At 34.6% G+C, this 22681-nt stretch overlaps 1 protein-coding gene across 39 annotated transcripts in view; it reads left to right on the top strand.

Annotated features, from left to right (window-relative positions):
- Positions 1 to 22681, top strand: part of RIMS2 (regulating synaptic membrane exocytosis 2) — a 421007-nt gene that overhangs the window by 112308 nt on the left and 286018 nt on the right. For 4 of the 39 annotated variants that reach the window (XM_071738129.1, XM_071738131.1, XM_071738155.1 and 1 more), the window contains exon 1: positions 16039 to 16520. The exons of 23 other annotated variants lie outside the window; for them this stretch is intronic. In XM_071738129.1, the coding sequence (XP_071594230.1) occupies positions 16399 to 16520 (122 nt within the window). In that variant the 5' untranslated portion in view covers positions 16039 to 16398. Of the gene's footprint in view, positions 1 to 15920; positions 16521 to 22681 lie in introns of those variants that run through there. 12 more of the 39 variants (XM_071738146.1, XM_071738142.1, XM_071738138.1 and 9 more) reach the window with 8 other exon arrangements.

The following is a 22681-nucleotide window of genomic DNA, read 5'->3' on the forward strand; positions in this document are numbered from 1 at the left end:
TTGGGACTGCAGTTGGGGACGTCAGGGTGTGAAGACGGAGAAAAAAGAGACCAAAATAAGAGGGAAGAGGAGGAGAGAGGAAAAAGTAGACATAAGCTAGCTGAGAAACATCGAAAAGCAGCACAAATTAAGTAAATGAAAATATGTGTCCATCTGTTTCGTGTTTCATCTTTTTCAAATGGCTCTTTAATTGCTGTATTATGAACAACTGATACTGAGAACATCACTGATGGTGGCTTTTTGCAATGTAAAATATGACAACATAATGTTTAAAGAATCAATCAATTACATTTATTCCTGAAAGATGAAAAATTACCATTTCCCAAGATTATGACTATTTTTGTTCTGCAGCACTTATGACACAGCTTTGTACTACAGCCTTTGATTATGATTATTTCTATTTCTGAGTATCTGAGTTGAACGACCTTTAGCCCAGGTGTCTTAAAAAACCATACAATTTTTAGTTGGACTTGTGGAAACTAAGCATATTTTAGTGCAATCTCAAGTAAAATAGAAGCATTTTTGGTTTTTTTACCTATATTTTTCTACCTGCTGACTTATTTAAAGAAAGTGAGAAACATTTAAAAAATTTATAGAGACAGTGCTTAAAATAAGCAAGTTGGTATGCAAGCATCAGACTAAATCCTGTGTGCAAGTTTTTTTCTATCAGGAGTATCTGTTAAGAACAACAGTGTCTTTTAGTCTTTGTAGCATTCTTTATGTAAGTATTAGCTGACATTAATTTTTTCTTTTAAAATTATTGACCTCCACAGTAGAAAAACCCCTCATAATTGCTGAGGAAACGTAATTATATTCATTCACTTCCTGAATAAATCTAATACTGTGTACAAGAATTTGTCAGGTTGAGTTTAAAATTGAATCAATAATCTTTTCCATGCATGACTGCAAAGAGCTGCCTCTGACTTTTCCTGGTGCTAGAACAGGATGCAAAATTTGGGTATTAGAAGTACCCTCCAGTATTTTGAACGTATTATCTAAAGATTTAATATTATGGGATTTGAAGTGCATCCAAATATGATTTTATTTTCATCTTCCTGCTTCTATTCCAGCATTTTTCACCACTTTCGTAGTCCTTGGAGATGTAAATTGAAACCAATTTCAGTCTGCAAGCAGTAGTCTCAGTAGTTTTGCTTTTGTTTCTTGTGATGTCTTCCATGATTCTTGAGATAATAACTGGGAACAAACGAATTAGTTTTTTCTTCACAGAATTCCTCTTTGAATAGTTTAATTCCTCTATGTATGGTCTTAGGGGTGTGAAACAAAGTTTCAGGGCTATTCCAGCTTTCAGCTAGAAATTAAGGATAAGCATATATGCTGCCTCAATCTGAAACTGCATAAAAAGGAAATTAATAATTGCAGACAGAGGAAGCAATAGAATTTATGGGAAGGGAGCCAGAGAAAATGCAGTTTTTAATTATTGAAAAGACATGCCTTGGGTCCTAGAAAATCAGAAATCCTTCAGTGCAGAAGTTTTAATGAAATAATTAGACACTTTTGACAAAGATTAAACTGTGCCTATTTATGAGGATTTTATATTTATGAGTAAGGATTTTGGTACCATCTGTAATGTCTATATACAGAGTGTCTGTTAGAAGTTCCTAAATGATTCTGACATTGTCTATTAACACTCCAGACTACCTATATTATAGTTCTACTTGTTATTAATAGGTTGCAGTGTTTTGTAGCATCTGCCTTCTATTCTAACTTCTGGGAAAGAGAGGGAAGTTTTTTTTCTTCATGACCATTGCTGAACTGTCTTCTGAGCAATGAAACTGTACAATTCTTTTTGTCTCCTAACCTCATGTGAATAGTGAAAACACTAACAAAACATTCAGGGCACATTTTCATGTCTTCACACCATGACTTCATTGCATTGCTTTCCTCCCTCCCTTCCTCCACGTCTGTTTTCCCCAGAGTAGCAGAACAACTAGTGAGCGAGCTGGGTTTTTTGTTATGTTTTATTAAAATACTTTTCCTCCCCTCCTTAATGCAGCTTACATCTAGCTGTAGAAACTGTACTGAGTAGTCTTGGGCCTCTGACCAAAGATAGATGCAATTTAGGATCCCTTTTTTAGAAAAAGATAATCTGTTTTGAGAAGAGAGAGGGAGAAGAGGAAGCTTCCCAAACTGTAGCGGAACTAACCTAGCGTCATCTAGATAGTTTAAAACTGCCTTGTTTCTTTTCAGACATTAAAGACTGTTTTAATTAAACACATACAAAGAGATTTGAATTCCAGCTTTAAGTGACAATCTCAGCTCAGCTGCAATCATTCTCTGCAGTGAGCAAATCTCATGTTGATTTTAGGGAATTTCAGTTTCACAATTTGCTGCAGAGTGCATTTTCAGAAATAATTCCATCACAACATGATGCTTGGATTTTGCTTACTGTTACTGATTACCTGATTTTTTTTTTCTTAATTATGATTATTTGCTGCATAAGGCTTACTGAAAACTAGCACTTAACAGCTAACTTTTTTCACTCTCATGTAGAATGAGCTCAGGGACATCTTGATATTCAGTGGAGATGTTTGGTATGTTTGAAGTGGAATTAGGCCTTCCATTCCAGTGTTATGCTTCCTTATATCACAGCTATGTCTTTAACTGTGCTAAAAGACCATTAATAATGTAAATCTGTAAACACAGATCTCAGCTGTATAAGAATACTGAATATTTTTTAGTAAGTACTAACTGCAGTTAACAGTTATGGAGCTAAATGTAGTTTTGCTTTTAGCTAAATTGACCCTGAAAGAAAGCAATACTATAAAAAATTGAGGGTAGTAGCTTTTTTAATTTAATTTTTTTAATTAATGAGGCCAGTACCTTTCTGGGTTGAGCATGTCATCTTAAAGTGCTCTTTTGTTGAGAGTTAGACATGAATGTTAGAGTTCACTGCTGTGTTCACAATCCTTAGCTGTGCTATGCTCACTTCTGTGGAGGCTAATTTCTGCTCAGAAGTATAAATAGCAGATTTTTATTTGAATTTCATATTTGGAAAATTGCTGTTTAAAGGTGAGTAAGTTAAATCTGTGAAGTGCAGTTAAGACAAAGAAATAGTATATTAAAGGACTCTGTTAACTCAAGTTTGTAGTTTCTGTCAGTGAAGTGGTTCTGGGATCTGCAGGAGGTAATTCAGTGAATGGCCTTCTATTTTCACAGTTCTTATCATAGGTATGCAGAGTATTCAAATAAAAAAATGTGAGTGAATAATTGTTACTGGTACAAATTCTTTCTTTGGCTCCTACATCTCTAAAAGTCAGAAATGGTAAAGCAATCACTTTTGTAGAGCAATTGGTCATTTATATTTTACATGGGAAGTTTAATAGTTTTAGTAATGTAAATCTATTTTATTTGTTTGAATCAGTGGAAAAATACCTAAAAAATTAATGTAATAGAAGTTTGAAAATTAAAACCTATATTATTAAGCAATACCATTTCATATTTTACCTTGTCTTTTTAGCTTAGTCTTTAAATTATCCTGTTTCTTTTCCTGCCCCTTCTTCAAGCTCTTTGGCCCTTTGTTCCTCTGTCTACTCCGTAGTCTGTCTATCTATCTATCTATCTATCTATCTATCTATCTATCTACTTATTTATTTATTTAAATTTTGTTTGTTTGTTTGTTTTTTGGTTTTTTTGGTATCATAATCTCTTTATCACTGGTGTGAGTTCTTACCAAACTTTGGCTAGATTTTAGAATTGTTTTCAAAGATACACCCATGAAGTTCCTCCACTTAAATACAGACATGCTTTTGTTCTCTATCCCAATTCTTTTTCTTTCCTAGCTCTACCTCACCTCTCCTCCTCAATTTCCAGCAATTCTGCAAGCATTCCTAAGTGTCCTGTCAAATTTGTGGTAGAGTAAGTAGATGTTTCTTTACCAAGCCTTGAGAAATCATAATTTTGTGCTTTTCAGTAATAGGGCTTGCTGCATTTTTCTAACCAAAAAAAAAAAAAAAAAAAAAAAACACCAGCCACAGACATTTTAAGGGAAGAGTTGTTCTGGCAAAGTAGTGCAATACAATGTCATTTGAAGTTAAAGAGAAAATGTAGGTGACCTGAAGTAAGTGACACTTAAAGTGGAGTTTTAAAATCCCAGGTAATATCTCTGTTTGATACACAGTGTGTTGTGGGTATGGAGCTTGTTCTGGCATCTTTGCACTGTGCAACGTTGTGTTCTGACATCATAGAGTGGTTGAGGTTGGGAGAGACTTTAAAGATCATCTAGCTCTAAATGATCTAGATCCTCATGCCCTGTTTTTTCAGAAAATGACATTGGGGAGTGCCCATTTCTGCAGCATTGGGTTTCCTGGAAATGCTTCTGGTGACCTCAGTGAGTGTTTCATCTTCATATGAAGCTTAAATTCAGGAGGAGGAGGTTAAATTCCTCTAAATGCAGATTTCCCAATGTAAGGCCCAGTGTTCTGTCAGCTGGTATTACCTGCTTGTATAAGTCCCTAGATGTAGCTTATCTGCCAAAGCTATTTTTATTATGCAGGTTTTAATAGGAGGAGCCATGAACTTAGTTGCAGAAAATCCATATTCTGTAGCAAAAAGAAAGCAGCAAGAACAGCAGCTCTTATGGTAATATATTGATAGAGAGAAATGTGTTTTAGCTGCAAGAAGTTTAATTCTGTAATGAATTTGTGAAAATCCTCAACTTCCTTGATGATAACTTAAAATAAAAATAAAAATAGCCATCAAGGCAGATGAGATTAAAGCAGGAAGCATTTGATTTTCTTCGTAATTCCAAATAAACTGGGAAACTTCAAAGGGACACTGCCTTCTAAAGTTCGAAATCAGTGCATAAAACAATATTTTTTTTCTCATAAGTAGGTTAGTTTTAATTAACTCTGGCATGGGGTACTGGGCTGACAAAACTGGACCTGCTTCAATTGTATCTTTATGCTCCAGTTAGAACTGTGAAAAATATTTTAGCTAGAAAAGGCATCAAAATTTATTCAACCATCTCACCTCTAGAATATAAAGAAAATTAGGAAACACAACAGTTAGTTCAACAATTTCACCTCCTTATGAGACTGAGATAATTGCATTTTATTCCTAAAATGGACAGGTAATGATTCATCTTCCTGTACCGTTCATTCACAGGGATTGTTACAAAAAGGAATTCCTGAAAGAAACTAAATTTAACTTGGGTTTTCATTTCTTAAAAGACAGAGAATATTTTGGGGACTTCCCGTGTCTTGCAGCTCAAGTAAATACAATGATTAGAGAATCTATTTTAATTTGAAAAATATATATCAATATTTGAAGGGAAAAATTGTATCTTTGAATAAAGTTCAAAGCAAAAATAATGTAATTGATGCAGAGATTCTTTCCTAAATGACAATATGAATTATAATGACCCTGAGAATCAGAGTAAGATGGAAAAGAGGAAGATCTGTCACTTAAGAAATGGAAAAAGGAGGAACATTTTGTAGATGAGACACACTCAGAACATCCTCTGGAGCTCTGGATGTTAAGGCCAATACTAGTAGTGTCTCAACTGCTCAAAAAACTTGTTTTGGGTGTTGATAGACTACACTGCAGCAATGACTGGTGCACTGACGTAGATCAGAACTATTCATTCTTATGTACTTTGCTCCTCCTTCAAGCTATTATGAAAGTTTGTATGAATGCTTGTATCCCATTTGCAGATATTCACAAAAGCTCTCAGTTATTTGCAGAGCTGAGCTTGCTGAAGCTTCCTAAACCAGGAGATTTCCCTCTAGACGTGTTTTGAATTTCATGCTTTATGTGGCATATGGGTACCTCTTTTGGAAACATTTTTTTCTCTCTCAAAATGAGACTTATTTGGGAATTTATACCATGCTATATCACTAGGTATTATGAAGCCTTACAATTATACTAACAATAAATTATGAAATTAACCTTAACTCCCTCTCCAAAGTTTTTTATGTAATGGCTAGTACTGCCATAACATAACATATAACATAACATCATAACATAGCAGTCCAGAATTAAATGGAAACCTTTGGAAAGTAAAATATTTACACTGCATTAATGCTTATAAAACCCAAGATCCATGGCACTGTCAAAGGAAATTAATTCCAGAGATGTGTGATCATCAGGAAAATATTCGTCTGGTATTCCAATCAACTGAAGATAGGAGCAACCCAGGAGACCATAAATCTTATAATGTCATGAAAGGAAGATAAATTAGTCTCTTTGAACTCATTCCCAAGATATGGAAGGCTCCAACTTTTATCCAGTGTACTGAACAGCAGAAATTAATAAACAATCCAGTGCACAGACATGTTCTTTTAGCTCCTGTTTCACAGAATGAAAAAGCTAATCTTAGTCTTACTGTCACTTGGAGAATGATTTATCTTCTAGTTAACACATACATTAGCCTTTGTTTCCATCACAGATCACCCGGACACATTGACACTCAATGCAAGTTTGGAGGCCTTTTAAGGTCTCAATCAGTCATCTGAAAGTAGAGATACTGCATAAGTCTCCTAAGATAGTTTCTAGGCAACTAAGAGGAATTTCTAAAATGAATTAAACTCCCAAGTTCAAAGGGAACGGGAACCAATTTCTGCAGTGTGTAACCACCGTGGACTTCAAGATGAATGTCACTGTTACTTTATTTACATAATGAAGAGCTTTATGATCAGCCTGCTCACCCAAACAAATGTTTGTGTAAAGGATCTCATCCAAAGAGAGTGATAACTGTGTATTTCACATCGAGGGCATTATCTCTATCTTAGTGTGTATTGAAATCAATACTGTGATGAGTCCATTTTATGTTGTTGGCAATGATTGTTGTAGGATTTGATTTTTTTACCATCTGCTTTGTGCTGACCATGTCTTCTCTTAATCTGGTGTAATTTGGAGAATAAGAAATATAAGTATGAACTGCCTGTGAGCACTGAGGAAGTCAACTTTCACCTTGAATTACATCATCCTGAGGCAGCGAGGAAAAACAGATGTCTGGAAACTGTTAGTTGCATGTATTTTCAGCTTCTCTTTTTAGTATTTTACATTATTAATTATACATAGTACTTTGTCAGTAGTATGCTAAATCACTTAAATGATTTTAAATGACAAATGATAACTTGCTGAAAGTGAAGAACAGAAATCTCTTTTGTAGCGGAAAAAGTTTGCAATACATTGTTTCAAAATCAAATCTCTGTTCTAGGCCAGCACATCCTGACTAGTGAGACACATTTCATTGATGAACCATCCAGAACTTAAATGAGGCATAAAGCAGGATTCATGTTCTGTAATGAGGTGCAAAGAAATATCAATTGATTGTGAGTTCAGCTGAAAGTAAAATTGGTTGAAATATACTGCTCTAAACCATGCATTCTGCAAGGTGCAGCACCTACTGCATGCTGAGCCTGTGTATCAATGTGTGTCACATGTACTCCTCTGCTTATTCAAGTAGAATATAACAGTTTTCTATTTCTGTCAGGTAATGCAGCTATTCCTTTTGCCAGAGAGATGAAATCTCAGTTAGACCTTTTCTAACTCTGGTCTGCCAATTCTTCCATCCTAATGTTATTCTTTTATTACTTTAAAAAAATGCAATGTCTATATTTTATACCACATAAATGAATATTCACAAATGTATAAATTCATACTAAATGCTTTGGATATATAGCTATTCCAGTGAACTGTCAGACACTGAGGAAAGTGGAGAATTGATTGTCGGATAATTTTGTGACCTTTACAGGCACTATTTTGAGGAGGAAAAAAGATGCATTTAAAACTAGATTAGAAGTATGAATGAATTGTTTTAGTATGAACTAGAATCATGGTCTCGCAGGTTGAAGAAGTAATTTCTATATTAATTAGAAAAATAGGTTGTTTTTTTCTTTGCCAAATGCAATTTTTGCCCTGGAAGTTTTTTAGATAAATTATTTCTTATGTCAGGGCAGCAGGTTAAAAAACATGTATCTCCAGATTTTAAGGCTTATTTTTAAAATGAGAGACCTGCCATGAATGAGAATTTTGTTAGAAAGCATGCAGATCCATATGGATTATATACCACGACAATGCATAGGTACCAAAAAGGGAGAAAATGTGCACCTGGTTTTGTGTTTTTCTTAACGTGTTATCAGAACAGAGCCAAGGCAGGAACTGGAGAGTGTTGTCAGAGTCAGCAATAGAAATACAACCACAGGGTTATATTCATTTCTCCTAAACAAAGTACTCTAGACAAGTGTAAGAACGCTTCATTAAACCTATTTTGGAGCACTCATGCAATTTTTAGTTACATGAATTTTTTATTTGTTTTTACGTGCTCATTTTTCTCTCTATTGATTTTACGGGGGGAAAAGCTAAGCTTCTACACTACACACTTTAGTAATCTATATTTAAATTAAATTAATCTTTGTGTTAGTGACTTTGAACTGTGATTCAGACAATATAAATTCAACTTCTGAATTTCTCAAAATTAATAAAATCTTAATTTTAAGCATAGAGTTCTCTAAGCAAGGAATACTTAGAAATGTCTGGATCTTCTAGGTGAGACAGGAACTTTGTTGAGGGCCAGATAAAGGGAACAAAGTACTTAAAACTTCGTGTTCAGAGTTTTCTTGTGAACACATCATGTATCATACAATATTACTATCAAAATAGCAAAAGCCAAAGCACCTTATTCCACTTGTGCTGGAAAACCTCTTCAAACTCAACACCACACCGTTTCTTGTTTTAAAGTCTGAAGATGTCACCTGTGCTTTTTCTCTATTTTGTGGTTTTCCCTAGCAAGAGAAGCTTTTTGTTTCACCATGCAAGTTGTGTATATTGTGTAATATTCAGAAGAGTGAGTAGAATAGAGATAAGAGAAATAATTACAATTAAACATTTAATGTAATTATTTTTAACTATTCTATGCGTTATAATATTTAAATACAATTTTCCATATTGTCTTTCAACTAATGTATTAAAGTGAATTCCATGGAGAGGTTTGAGAAGCCATAATCTGTATTGATCTGAGGAAATTAACCAGTAAATCAGTTATTTATGTTAAAGATAGCTTAAAAACAATTATACTGGGAGGTGGGATTGGTTCTGACGCATACCTACTGATTCATTTGAAGAAATAGTACTGTTGAGATATAGTCTATCACCATTTATAACAAAATTATTTTAAATTATAACTTTCATATTTCCCTTGTCAAATTTATGTGTTGGGTTTTTTCCCTCTATCTTACTCACCCTAGAATGTGCAATTTGTACGGTCTGTGCCAGTTTTCATGTGTGTCCATACTAGGTCTAACAGCAGGATTTCCTAAGTGAACATATGGCACATTTCCTGCTATCTGCATGGGGAACAGAATTAAACCTTTCATTGTGTTATTTGAGTTTTTAAAAATATAGACTTTTTTTAACACTGTAACTCTTTATAATAAACAAGTCACCTAGCATTTAGCTTTCACAAGTACTCTTTTTTCCCCATTGTAAATTAAGAATTTAATTAAGCCATAACTGGTCAAGATAAAATCTCAGATTCAAGAGTTTATTTATAAAATTTATTCTTCACCAGCTATCAATTATACACATAAAATGTCACGTTTGATTGGCTTGCCACCCTCTAGAAAGTTTAAAACCCACACTAATGAGTGGATCTTGATTATTTTTGTCATTTGCTTAGACCATGATGAGATGCAGGAAAGTGAATTGATCTCATCACAGAACTTCAGCTCACGTAATTACAGAGAGTTGGCACTTTCCTGCCTAGGAAATCCAAAACTTATCGGAAATGTCCCATCAAGACTTGGCCTTTTGGGTTGATGTACTTTTTACTTGAGTTTCTTGGGAATCTATACCTGTCATTGTTAATTTTGTCTTTCATTAAAAACTAGACCTTTGCTTGCCTTTTTTTTTCCCCTCCTATTTTGATGATGTTGCTTCTGAGAATCTTCAGAGATGGGAATATCCAGAGTCTTGTAAATGTGCAAAAGGTAAATTGACAGTTTATATTTGTATTTTATCCTGAATGTGAATAATCAGTGTCCTCTTAACTGTTTGGAGCGTTGTAGCACTTGTAGGGTGAGTTCATGGTTGAGGAGCAGGGCACAGAATGCTCCCACTGGCACTAGGGCAGTGCCAATATTTGGAAACGTGCTAGAGGCATAGTGATGAACTGTGCTTTTGGGCCTTGATCCAGAGACTATTGGAATGCAGAGTTATCCCTGATTTCACTGGAATCAGGCTCCTAAACAGTTGCTGCTACAGGGAACAATAGCTCAACAGACTTTGGAACAGCAAAGTTTGAATACCCCAAACATAGCAAGTAGGAGAATAGATCTGAGTTCACACTTGGACCAGTGACATTATTTTTACCTGTAACATGAAACAGATCACTTAAGCTTCATTTCCTAAAGAATTTAATAGATAATATACTTAAATGGCTTGTGATGATAAACTAGTTTCGTAAATCTCATTCTAAGGATAAATTGTTATAATTTCATTATGTGGTCTTAGTGCTGGTGGAACAGGAAGCTAATTTTTGCTGCCCTTTGTGCATGAGATGCCATTAGCAGCAGGACCAATGGAAACTGGGGAATGAGGGACTTAAAGACAACAGAGGGAGGTGGTTCTGTGAGCACCAGAAGCAATGCAGCACAGAGTGTGTCTCTATCCTTATTTCCTCTGTGAAGTGGTAGAGGGTCACCATAACTTAAGCACCTTTTCCTATCACTTATAATAATTATCAAACTTAAGATGGCAATCATGTGACTATTTATGGGCCATATTCTGACTGTCTTTCTACTTCCAAAGTCAATGGATAATGGTATAGTTGTAACTACCGATCCTCTATGCACATTATCTTATGTTTTTCTCCTCCTGTGGTGATGCTGATGTTCACATAGCTTGCTGGAATTTGACTACTTACAGAATTTAATACTTACACTCATATGAAGCTTGGCAGTCTCCTCAAGCATAGTAATCATGGTGATAGAGGCTAATATGAACAGGAAAAGGGATAAACAGACTCCAAATTTCTAAATCTCATATCCTAGGTTTAAATCTAACTTATGCTAACATGAGAATATAGATTACTAGTTGATGGCTAAATGGGAAGAAGATGATTAGAAGGACATTGAAAAGAATTATATAAACATAGGTAGAATGCTTTAAATATAAAACAAGGAAGCACGGAAGATAATGAGAATAAAATGCAATCAAGGAAAAACAATATTTTTATAGTTGAACCACATTACTGTACTTTGTTAGTGGATATTTTCTGCAACAAGGTTTGGTATCTTAGCTGGAATTTCACTATCTTCCATCATAGAACTGTGACCTGACTACCAGGGAATAAAATCAGTATCACTTTTCCATTCTCAATGAATGTTTAACTCAGTGAATTAAATAGTTCTTTCAATATTTAATTATTTTACGGGAGAGAGAACAGCCTTGACAGGAAGGACAAATCCTCTTTGGAATAACCAAGAGTGTTGATGAGGACTTTATGGGAATGTTTGAAGAAGCTAGAAGACAAACTTGGGACTCCATTTTCCATGTCCACAGACACTGTTCTAACTGCGAGGCTTCCTGTAATGAAAGGAAGAGTTCACTTGGGATGACTGCTCAGGTGTCAGCTCCAGGACAGGCTTCATTATTGTGGTTCTTGGGCAGAGACTGATGCTTCCCTGCAGCCTGGATTTAGGTATTTTTTTGGGGGTGGGTTTTTGCTTTATCTGCATCCCTCTCTATATTACTTCCTATCCTAGATAGTCAGTATACTGGTTTCTATGGCCCCTTTTCTCATGTGGTTAAATTTACAGTTTGTAGATTTTGCTTTACTTCTTGCTGAAGCTGAACCTTTGAATGCTGATGTAGTGAAATACATGTGAACAAGTGCTTTACCCCAAAAGAAAGTTTGGTTGCATTTCACTTACAGTAGCGAAGTAAAATGTCTATCATTTAAATTAATTTTATCTAGTCCTTTAAAATCATGTCCAACCTTGAAGCATCAGTTTGCTAATGTGACCCAAAATGATTAGTCTTGTAAACTGTAATAATATAACACCACTCAACTTGCAGGGCCACTTTTAACTCACCTGTTTGAAAAAAACATTTGTTTAGATGATTTTTCTTATCATAACAAGTCAAAAGTTTTTTAATCCCAAGTATTTAGCTAAATGCCTTGGTAAAGGCATATTGGAGAGCAATGGCAGATACATTACAGATACTTATGTGCTATTTAGTGTGTAGATGAAAAAAAAAAGAAGTTTGACTTTCTGTACGTTTAAAAAATCCCACTCTTACCCCCAAACTCCAAGAGACTCAGCCTAACAATTTTTTCTGTGAATCCATCAAACTATACTTAGTATCCAGTAGATTATAATGGAACTGAATAAAAAATTTTCCTTGATAATATCTTCTATTACTGAGCAATCTTTGCCTGATGAGCTGTAATGTATAGCTTTAATGAGGCTGCATGACTTTACCTTGTTTATGCTACATCTTTCTGTAAAAAGCTTTATTCCTCTGTGGCTATCATAAAGACGTGATGCCTAGAAGTAATGTTTGAGATAACATATTTGTATTATTGGCAACTTTCTTTGTATAATAGGTTTCCCTTAAAAGCTTTCTAAATTCTAGGATTACTCTGATAATTTTAATCTTGTATTTGAAACTGAGATTTTTTTATGTGAATTGAAAAATATCAATATGTGTGAGCTTTCTAGAATAACTTTTCTTCCCAACTACAGAGAGCTGGGGGGTGTTTATTAGAGTCATCTTGGCTAGTGAAGGAAGTATCTATGGATCTCAGAGCAGCCTGGCTTAATGAATACAATGAAGCTTCCCTGGCCTTGTCTTTTCATTTTGAAATAGGCTGTCAGCCATGTCAGCTATCTACTTAGACTATCTGGTACTGATTTTTCCCATTCCGTGCAATATCTTCATCACACTTTGTGCTCCTGTCTATGAAATCCCTTGCAAAACTGGGGTACAAAGGAAATATGTAATTATTATTAAACCATAATTATCAAGAGTGTGTACAAACATGTACAGGTATAAATAACAAAATATGAAAGACACTATAAAAATTATTTGAATCAGGCCCTCAAATGTTAGGTAATACTAGAATCACAAGTACTTGAGTAAAGCTTGGCTTACCTGGTGTATGTTGAAATACTCAACTGGGGTGTTTTGAAAAAAAGAAGCCTGTGCATATAGAACCTCTTCTAATATTCTTCTTATATGATATTGGAGGGTATAGAGTGAGTGACCTGAAGAAGAGAAAAGGAAATGTGAAGTGTAAAGAAAGCAAATATCAAGCAGGGAAAAAAACCCCAAAACTGTCTTTTCCTGAATCTGGGAATGCTACGGATATAATTTCTTAAATCTTAAAAATTGGAATAAATCACCGTGCCCTTCACCACAGGGAAGTTTTTAGTATAAAAAATGCTGACACTTTTATAGATCACTAACAGTATCAACATAAGGTAACCAGTACCTGTTCCGGTTTGTTCTCAGACAAGATTAGAAATAGATTGATATACAGGAAACAAATTTTATCTTTGGTTCCACAGACTTCTTTTGAATGTCAGTTCCATTTTGGTTCTGAAAGGATGGGTGCATCTGTGCACTCTGCTCATGATCCTTCATTCCATCCCCTTCAGCCTCTTCCTGCTATGCTTCTTTGCTTCCTTGATTCTTCTCTACCCAAATTATTATTTTTTGGAAAAGGTGGAGGTAACTGAGAGAGGGCTTATCAATAAGTCTCTATTATAGGGTCAATACAATAATCTAAGCCACACAGTAAATATAGGAAGGAATCATGTAGTGGCCAAAGAGTCTCTTGGGCACCAAAAGGTCAGGAAAGAAATGCAATTCTGCATGGGTTTTTTTTGGTATAATCTGTTTTTTGAAATTAAGAAAAAAATTCAAATCCCCTGTAATTATTAAAATTATTAAAATTATTAAAATTATTAAAATTCTACATCCCCTGTAATTATAACTGATTTTTCTGCTTGTAGCAGCTATGGAGTGTTTGCCTTTAAAAGTATCCTTTTATCTTTTCTCTATTAAGCTTTCCATGCATTACTATCTACAGAATACTCTTCATTCCTTGCCCCAGAATTAAATGAAAACATTAGAATTTTAAAATATTTTTCTTATTTTGTCAGTAGTACAAATTTACAGAAAAAGAATCTATGCCGTAACTTGTATTTTAAATCTCTGAAAAATAAGACACGCAAAGGTGAATGTCAAATGATCAGCCCTTGGTTGAAACTACCATAGAATTGATGACGATTCATAATGCACACAACAAAATGATGACATATTGTAATATATGAGAAAATACTGGTCTTGTACCTGATTCATAGCCAACATTGTCTCTGAACATTTATTTAAGTGGTGCGTATGAGACCTATTCAAGTACTTAAATTATTTGTAACAAGATGATTCTGTTTCTCACAGCAGATATGAAAATGTTGTTTTCTTGATTGAATGAATGTAAAGACAAAGTTTCTTTTATTACAAACATGCATTCTCTAATGCAGGCAAGGTGGTTATCAAGTATTAAGTTTTCATTTTATTATAGCAAGATAACCATAAATACTCAGTGGCTCCTACTGCAGGATTTCAGCAATTAGCAGGTTTGCCATGTCTATAGCCGAGTCCTTTTTACTTCAAATTCCAATACATTTCTCCAGTACTAATGTTTGCATATTGCACAGTATGCTACAGGCCTAAAAACAGATATTTAAAATTATTTTGTGTGGTGCTTTGTAGGTTTTCACATGATTTATGGGGTCAGTTTTACTGGGGGATATGTTCTCTAATTTTTTTTTTTTTTAATATTTATCATGGGTGTTAGTAGGGAGCCCTCTACATCACATTTAGAGGGGCCTGGAGTTGGATTTGTTCCTATTTATTTTTTTGTTTAAAAATCTGAGTCGGAGCTGCCATCCTTCTGGCCAAGGAAGCCTGGATGGTTACTCCCTTCTGAGCACATCAATACAACATTTTAATTAGCAGAACGTTGCTTATTCCCATATCTTCTGGGATTAAAATCGCTTTCAGTGGAAGAGCTTTAATAATGGCCCTCATTTGATATTGGTTTTTTTGGAGATTTTGTAATTAGTGCTAAGATGTTAAAAGCTGTGGATAGAAAATGAGATATTCTAAGGAAAATCTTTTAATTGTTACTTTTCAATTTGACAGTGATAGTATATATTTTGTAATGTTATGTAATGTCATGCTCTGACACAAGCACTGAAAGAAATGAGGAAAAATACTTTTTCAGGGATTCAGTTAGGGATTCTTATTTTCTATATATTTAATGATATTTACTGTGCATATTATGCTGCAAAATTTCACTGTGTGCCATTAGATGGGTGATTCTGCTTCTTCCTCTTTGACTTTCTATACCATATATGTACCGGAGACCCAGGCTCCTAAGGCAGTGGAATTTCTTGGAAGTAGACAAGTATGGAGCACCCAAAGAAGTGATTGATTTTGCTTGGTTCCATCATGGCTGATTCTGTCCATAAAACTTTAAGAAGATACTTAATACTACTTATTTTGAAACATAGTACTTGTATAATGCAGCCATCCCCTTTTAGTGAGTGTTCCATTTTGCATCAAAAATTTTATTATTATCAGTCTTGATACTGTATGTACTGTACTTAACAGAATATTTACGTATGGAATACATACTGTTTGGTTCACTCATGACTTGGTATTACATTTAAATGTTTGTACTGAAAAAACTGTTATCTCTTGTGATGTATGGTATAGTTTTTCAGATATGGTATGAAAGGTCTATGGTTACAGTCTCAATGCTGCATGTTTATTATAGGAAGAATATTTTTAAGGGTGGTCTTTCTGTCCTTTAAAGCTGCCTTTACTTTAAAAAACCCCCAGACCTACATACACGGGCACTGATGTTAGTCATTTTTACAGGGGAGGGAAGGAGGAGGGGAAGATGCAGAAATCCTCCTCCTCTTAGACAGTAGTAGCAGTGTGAGGATGGCTTGTCCTCATTTTTTTTACTTCTGAGATTTTATTGCTGGCAGCCAGATGTGCTGAAACTCCTGACGACAGCATCTATTCACTGCATGTTTTTAATAGGCTTAGAGAAATATGAGTAGAGTACATGAAAGCAGCTCAGCTTCACACTTCAGCTGGGAATGCCCAAAAAGCTTGCTGCTGTTTAGAATTCTTGCTACAGTCAGGAGAAAGCCGCACGGGTACTAAATCTTCTACGACTGAATTAGAAGAATAATGACTGTACAATTAACTATTAGCCTCTGCTCATTTAGGCACAGTTTTTACAGAGATCAGAAATATGGAACTTGATTGGCATGTTTGCATTTGATGGTGTGTGCTAAATAGATGACTTTTAAGACAGGTGGTGAGGAAAAATAGAAGGGAAGGAAAGAGAAAATGCAATTCGAGACACTGCGCCAGGTCTGCAATTCTGTTTTATCTCATTTTCATGGGGTTTTCTCATCCCCTCCAAATATTTTACAAAATGATCTATTTGGACAAACATTGAACAATGCTAGGTGAGTACAAATAAAACATTTTTGCCTTACCATTTCTATGCTTATGCTCTCATAGTAATATATTTGCATGTTTTTCAGTGAGGTACTTTTATAATTGCACTCTTATGTATTACTATTTTTATGGTAGCAGTCGATCTCTGTTGGTGCTTTTATGTTTTCTGGAAAGATTTAAATAAGAACTCAATCTGCAGAAATAAAGCAAGCAAAGGTAGAATAAAATATTTAAGATGGTTACATATCTTTCATACATTATCTGCCATTAGAAGCTAGCATTATTAGCTGTAATCCTTGAAGCATATGAAATATTCATAAACAAATTTGTCTGAGGAAATGATTTCTGCACGGATGTGGCAGTGAAAGGATTAAATGTTAAAAATGTGTCTGCTTAACCATACATAATTTGCTGGAAGATGTAAATCAGTAGTCCTGCATACCACTTGCAAAATAGGAAGAAAGCAGTTCCTTATTTTTTAGAAGACAGATTCTATGTGCAAAGCTTTTCGGTGATCTTTTTAACTGGCCAAATTATAGCTGATCAGTGGATGCTTTGCAGCATCAGCAGCCGGTCAGTCAGCTCTGTAGGCTGCCCTTTTCTGAGTAGCTTTTGTTTTGTGGGCATTAGAAATGATAGGGAGTTGTTGTTTATTGGTGTGAGACGATGTTTAAATTGGTTTCTTCAGATTTTATATGGGGGGAAAAACTGAATTAATAATGACTCATTTTTGTGGCACTGTTCAATAAGCATACTATAATACCAATGTTGAGAACTTTTTCATTCTGCTATTAAATATTAACAGTAAAAATGTTTAAGATTTTAATCTAAAAAAGTATAAGTGCAGATCAGAGATAGAAAAGAATTCTGTAGTTTTTTATAAAGATAGTGCATTGATGGAAACATTCTGGAAAAAATGTGGAAGTAATATTGCAGAGACTATATTCAGCATTTTAATCCCTTCTGTATCTGTGGGAGAAATTATTTTCAAACGGGATATTAGTCCTTAAATACAGTGATATTTGCAGTTAATACTTCAGAAAACTCTTGTAATTTTATTTCGCAGAATATTGTTGTAGGGATTCTCTCCCTTACTGATGGTGTTGCCTTTATAAGTATTTGAGTATTTATTTAATGTTACTGTTTTCAAGTTTTGGTATGTTGGTTATGAATTTCTAATTAAGCATGCAAAATTATAGATGTAGCTTTAATATTCATAATCACTTTAATGAAGTAAGATTTTTTTAATAGATAACAAATCTGTGATGATTGAGGATTTTCTTATATCATTTAGTGTACTGTGAAATCTTGGAAGCACTACAAAATGGAGCAATAATTTATGTATTATCAACTATGATTGTAAAGCAGTGCATATTTCCAAGTGCATAGTTTCAGGCCTACAGCAACAAAAAAATCCCTTAGCAACTGTTCTAATCAGCTACAAACCAAGTCCTGATTCTCTGGATCTGTTTTTGTAGATCAAGGTGCATGCTTTTTATTAATTTCTTTTCTTTTTTACAGATACATATGCACGGTGCTTTTAGGCATATATTTTGCTCATCTCTGACAAAAGCTGTCATTTTCAAATCAAAAGACACCAGAGAATTATTTTGTTGCAGTATTTGTGTCTGAGATATAGACTTATATTTATTCAAGACTGGCAAACAAGAAAGGTTTATCAGGAAACCAATCCTCCTACCTAGTACGGGCTGTCTTATTTAGGATGAGAATATTTCTCTATTTGTAAGGAGCAATGTTGTGTTTTCCTGGGTACTAATGTTTTTTGCCTCAGGAAAACACTGCAATTTTTCAACAATATGCAACAGTAATCATGAGAAACTAAGTAAGGCTTTCTGTGTCTTCTGGAGTTGAAATTAATTGAAAGCTATTTAAGGTTATTGAATGTCTTCTGAATATATACCAGTATTTTAAATTTGAGACTGATAAGAGGGTTTTGAAGAAGGAATCTATTGATGACTTTTTACTAGGCAGTAAAAAATCTTGCTGACATTTATTTTGAAGGCTAATGCTTTTTGTTTTACTGATTCAAAAAATTTATTTTTTTTCCTAGATAAATCAATGTGGTGTATATTTTAGGTAGATTTTTCACTTAAAACTTTGCAAATTAATGTGCTGCACTTGGCTAAAACTAGCTCATTGAGTGTTAAGAGTTAATGTTTCAGAACTGTAGTAAGGAAAATAAAAATACCTCTAGCATGTAAAAGATTCTGGTTTGATTAGGTATAATAGCTGTCGCTTCAAACCTTAAAGTTAAATATTTTTTGACACTAAACCGAAATGATCTGTCTTCTTTTAAAGTTTTTTCTCTCTGCTTTTACATCTAAAAAATCAGAGTCCAGAAAGATAGCAGCCGACATTAAGCACAGAATGATTAACTGCTGCTTACACAAAGTAATAATGTGAAGAAAACAGGTTAATGCATACTAATAGTGTAGTAGATAATAGAATCTAAACCAGAAAGTCATGGGGAGCTAGGCAGTGTGCATATAACTGTAACTGAAACACCATTCCAATTAATTTTCACATCATCTGCTCTTGGAGTTTTCCATTCCTCTGAAAGTTTAGAAATGCTGTGTTTTTGTTGCAGGAAAGCCAGTTATCTCGGCCTTAGCTTTCTGATACGATACAAAACATTATTTAAAAAGGTATTCATCATTTTCTGTAGAAACCTTGCACAAGTTGGGATTTTATTTTCACACTTTTTGCATTGCAGTAGCTGATGTGAGAGGACTCAAATGATATTAAACTCCTTGTGTTTTATATAAATTTTACCATTCAAATGGGTTTAGTATTCCTGTGCTAACAGCTTTCGTTGGAGAAGTACTGCAGTTCAGTTCTTTTTTTTTGCCAGCTACATGGCAACACATTGCTGTAAGATGCTATTGTGAGTGTAAAAGAGAGAGATGGTTTACTGGGCCTCCTGGTTCTGCACATCTCTATCTGACACTACCAGCTCCAGCCAGCTGAAGCAGTAAGGGCTATGACTTCACCTCAAAATTGTGTTTCACCTGTATTTGGGACTGTAGGGCTATTTTCTGTAGAATAGGTAAGCTTCTGTGGAAAATTATTAGAATTACCTCATGTCAGGAAGTCAGAACTGTTTTGCATCCTTAGCATTTGGCAAATGGTAATTTATGGAATAAATTCTTCATGTGTCTGGAAAAAGAGAGTATGGGAAAAGAAATCAGAAGATCATTTCTGAAAGCATGCTAAGTGCTTGGGTTACATCAGAATGCCAAAGCATCTAAAATAGCTTCGTTTCTTTGGCAGTCTAAAATTTTTCTGATGACTTTCAGTGACATAAATTAAATGTTGTTAAAAACCTTAAGGTACCAGAGAAGCTGGACTGTCTGATTGCCATTCTTCACTCAGGGTTTAGTGTACAAATACTGTCAAATGCTCCATTTGTAGCAGGATGCTTTGAGAAGTCACAGTTGCTTTGGGCAATATTCAGATTAACACATCACTGCATAATGGCGAGTATCCCGTGTTTCTAAAATTGATACAAACTCTACAGAGCAGTATCAGTCCAATTTTACTATTCCAGTATGTATTGACAGCTTCTCACTCAGAATGGAAAGCAGTGGATTTTCCTAAATCTGGTTTCTCCCATGACAGGTTCTTACTTTTTTGTTACAGGGAAGTGAAAGTGAATTTGTTGTCCAGGTTGGCCACACAGGGGCATAAGATAACTACTATGCTTAACCCAAAAATAGTACAAAGGTTGCAGAGAAATTGTATGTACATCAGAGACTTAGGAATGCTTTGTATTTTCATATTAAACACACTTATTTTAAAGAAGTAAACTCTCTTTTCTTTAATCGAATTAAACTCCAATATTTTTAAAGATTCGGAAGAGCTTTCACTTTTTCAGTTCCTTGACAATCATTTTATACATAGATACGTTCAAATACAATTTTCAAAAGGTCAGTAAGACAACTAATAAAGTAGTCTGTTTGTGAAACTATGTATTTACACAGAAAATACTAATTTGGCTGAAAAATATGATTTATTTTCATTAATTAATTTTCTGTTTCATTTCCTAAGTATACTTAGGAGCTATTTTGCTCCATTTTATAATGAAGCCATCACATGATGTCAAGAATTACTAGCACAGACAATTGCTATTTGTCATGGAGCAAGTAATGATTGCATTGTCATTGAATAAAAAGGATAAGTTTTATATTCCTTACTGGGAAATGATTTTGTCAAGATACTTCTGTAGAGTAGGTTTGAATTTTTTTTCCTGACTGTTCAACAAAGCAAGAGCTTTCCTATAATTCTAAGTGTATGTTGCATTTTCAAATATGATTAGTTTAAATGCCAAGGATAAAACTGCACTGATGGCACTATAACTGAAAATATACTGTCAATATTCTGATGTATAACAGTGAATAATAATAGCAACAGAAAAAGCCTCTCCTCACTTTCAAAAACCAGACTAATTAATTTTTTTTGGCTTTTCACATCTGCTACCTTTTAACCTGCATGCTGGACTCTCATAATCCCGTTCTAAATTATTTCCTGAAATTTGTAGCTGATGTGCTTTCTCAATTAAAAGACCACACAATATTCTAAAAAAACCCAGAATTTTATTTTTGTGCCTATGATGTTTAATGAGTTAAAAGCATAGCAAAGCAAGGCAAATTCCTCCCCTGGTTCTTAACTGTGTCTTGCACCAGCTGTAGATGACTACATTACTTCAGAGAGGTTATTCATGTCAGATGATCCTCTGTCTTTTTTTAATTGCTAAAATAAGAGACATAAGCCATCTTTAGGTGAATCCCTACATGCATGTATCTGTAGCTGTAAACACAAGGGTAAGAATGGCTGGGACAGCAAGTTGCATATATAAGGCAGAGAGAGAGCCTTACAGCATCGTGCTTGGTCTTTTTTGAATCTTTGCCATGTGTCTCTCTGAGCTGTGAATAAATGTATAACAACATCTATCCTTTGCTTCTTGATTTGTTACTTTGGGAGAAAGTGGGACAAGTAGCATGAGTTTTTAAAATTTCTTTTAATGTTTCTGTTTCCCTTGGAGGAAGCAACTGAACATACTAACGCCCCAAAGCTGCGTGGTTTGGTTTTTTGTTTTTTGTTTCTTGGGTTTTTTTTCTTCTTCTGAGAAGTTCTGTATTCCACTCTGTCTTGGCAGCTTTTCCATTTTGGGTTTGTTTTTTAAATCCCTATTTCTAGGAAGAACCACCCCTTGCAACATCCTGTTACAGATATTTTCAGAGAGATCAAAGTAAGAGATTTCCTTACAGAGCCATTTCTCTTCCCATCTCTTCCAGTTCTGGAGAGAGATACCTTCTGTTACTTCCACATCAGTTGCTACAGATTTAATAAGGTGACATATGCTTCCTCCATGAATCTCACAGAGCTGTGGATATTTGTGGCCATAACAGGTTTATCTCTATTCTCATTGTGCATCAGCTGCTTTTATCTGATGATGGTACTAAAATCCTAGCTGGCCTATGATCTTAACCTCCCACCAGGAAGAAAAAAGAGGATGGGTCAGAAGTGGCTAAATTATCTCAATTCAGATTGTATGTGAAATTGGCAAAATTAAATCAACCTAAATTTGGAATTAAAAATACCTTACAGCTCATTTTTTTTTTCCTCACCTGTATGAGAGCGACAGAAATCAAATCTATATTTGAGTTACAACATTTCGGATCAGAACATACAAAACATCTCTTTCCATTACCCATGTAATTTCTCTCATTCCTTAGAACAGACACATAAAATGTAGGTATTATCTTCTTTTTCAGGAAAAAGAAAAGGCAGAGGTCATGGTATTAAAAAAAAATTAGTAGTGATTTTGTTTACTCAACTTGAAACATTAAAGAGATTTGCTCAATGACAAGAGCCCTGTAGTTTTTGAAAACTGCATGTTCCAACACAAACACCCAGAAATCAAAGTTGGTAGTCCTGATTAGGTATTACCTTGATTGGTTGTTATTACCTTGATTAGGTTATAGATACTTTTGGGGATTAAACTGTGATGACAGAAACAATAACTAGCCTCAAGTATCCATTTTAAACTTTCTTGGGGGTGCTGTTGCTCTGGTAAAACTGACATGAATGCTATGCCAGTCTGAGAGTTTGGTGTGTTGGTAAGAGGCAAAGTCAATATGCCAGGTTG

This window comes from Heliangelus exortis, chromosome 2 (genome assembly GCF_036169615.1).
Source record: "Heliangelus exortis chromosome 2, bHelExo1.hap1, whole genome shotgun sequence".
Classification (NCBI taxonomy): domain Eukaryota; kingdom Metazoa; phylum Chordata; class Aves; order Apodiformes; family Trochilidae; genus Heliangelus; species Heliangelus exortis.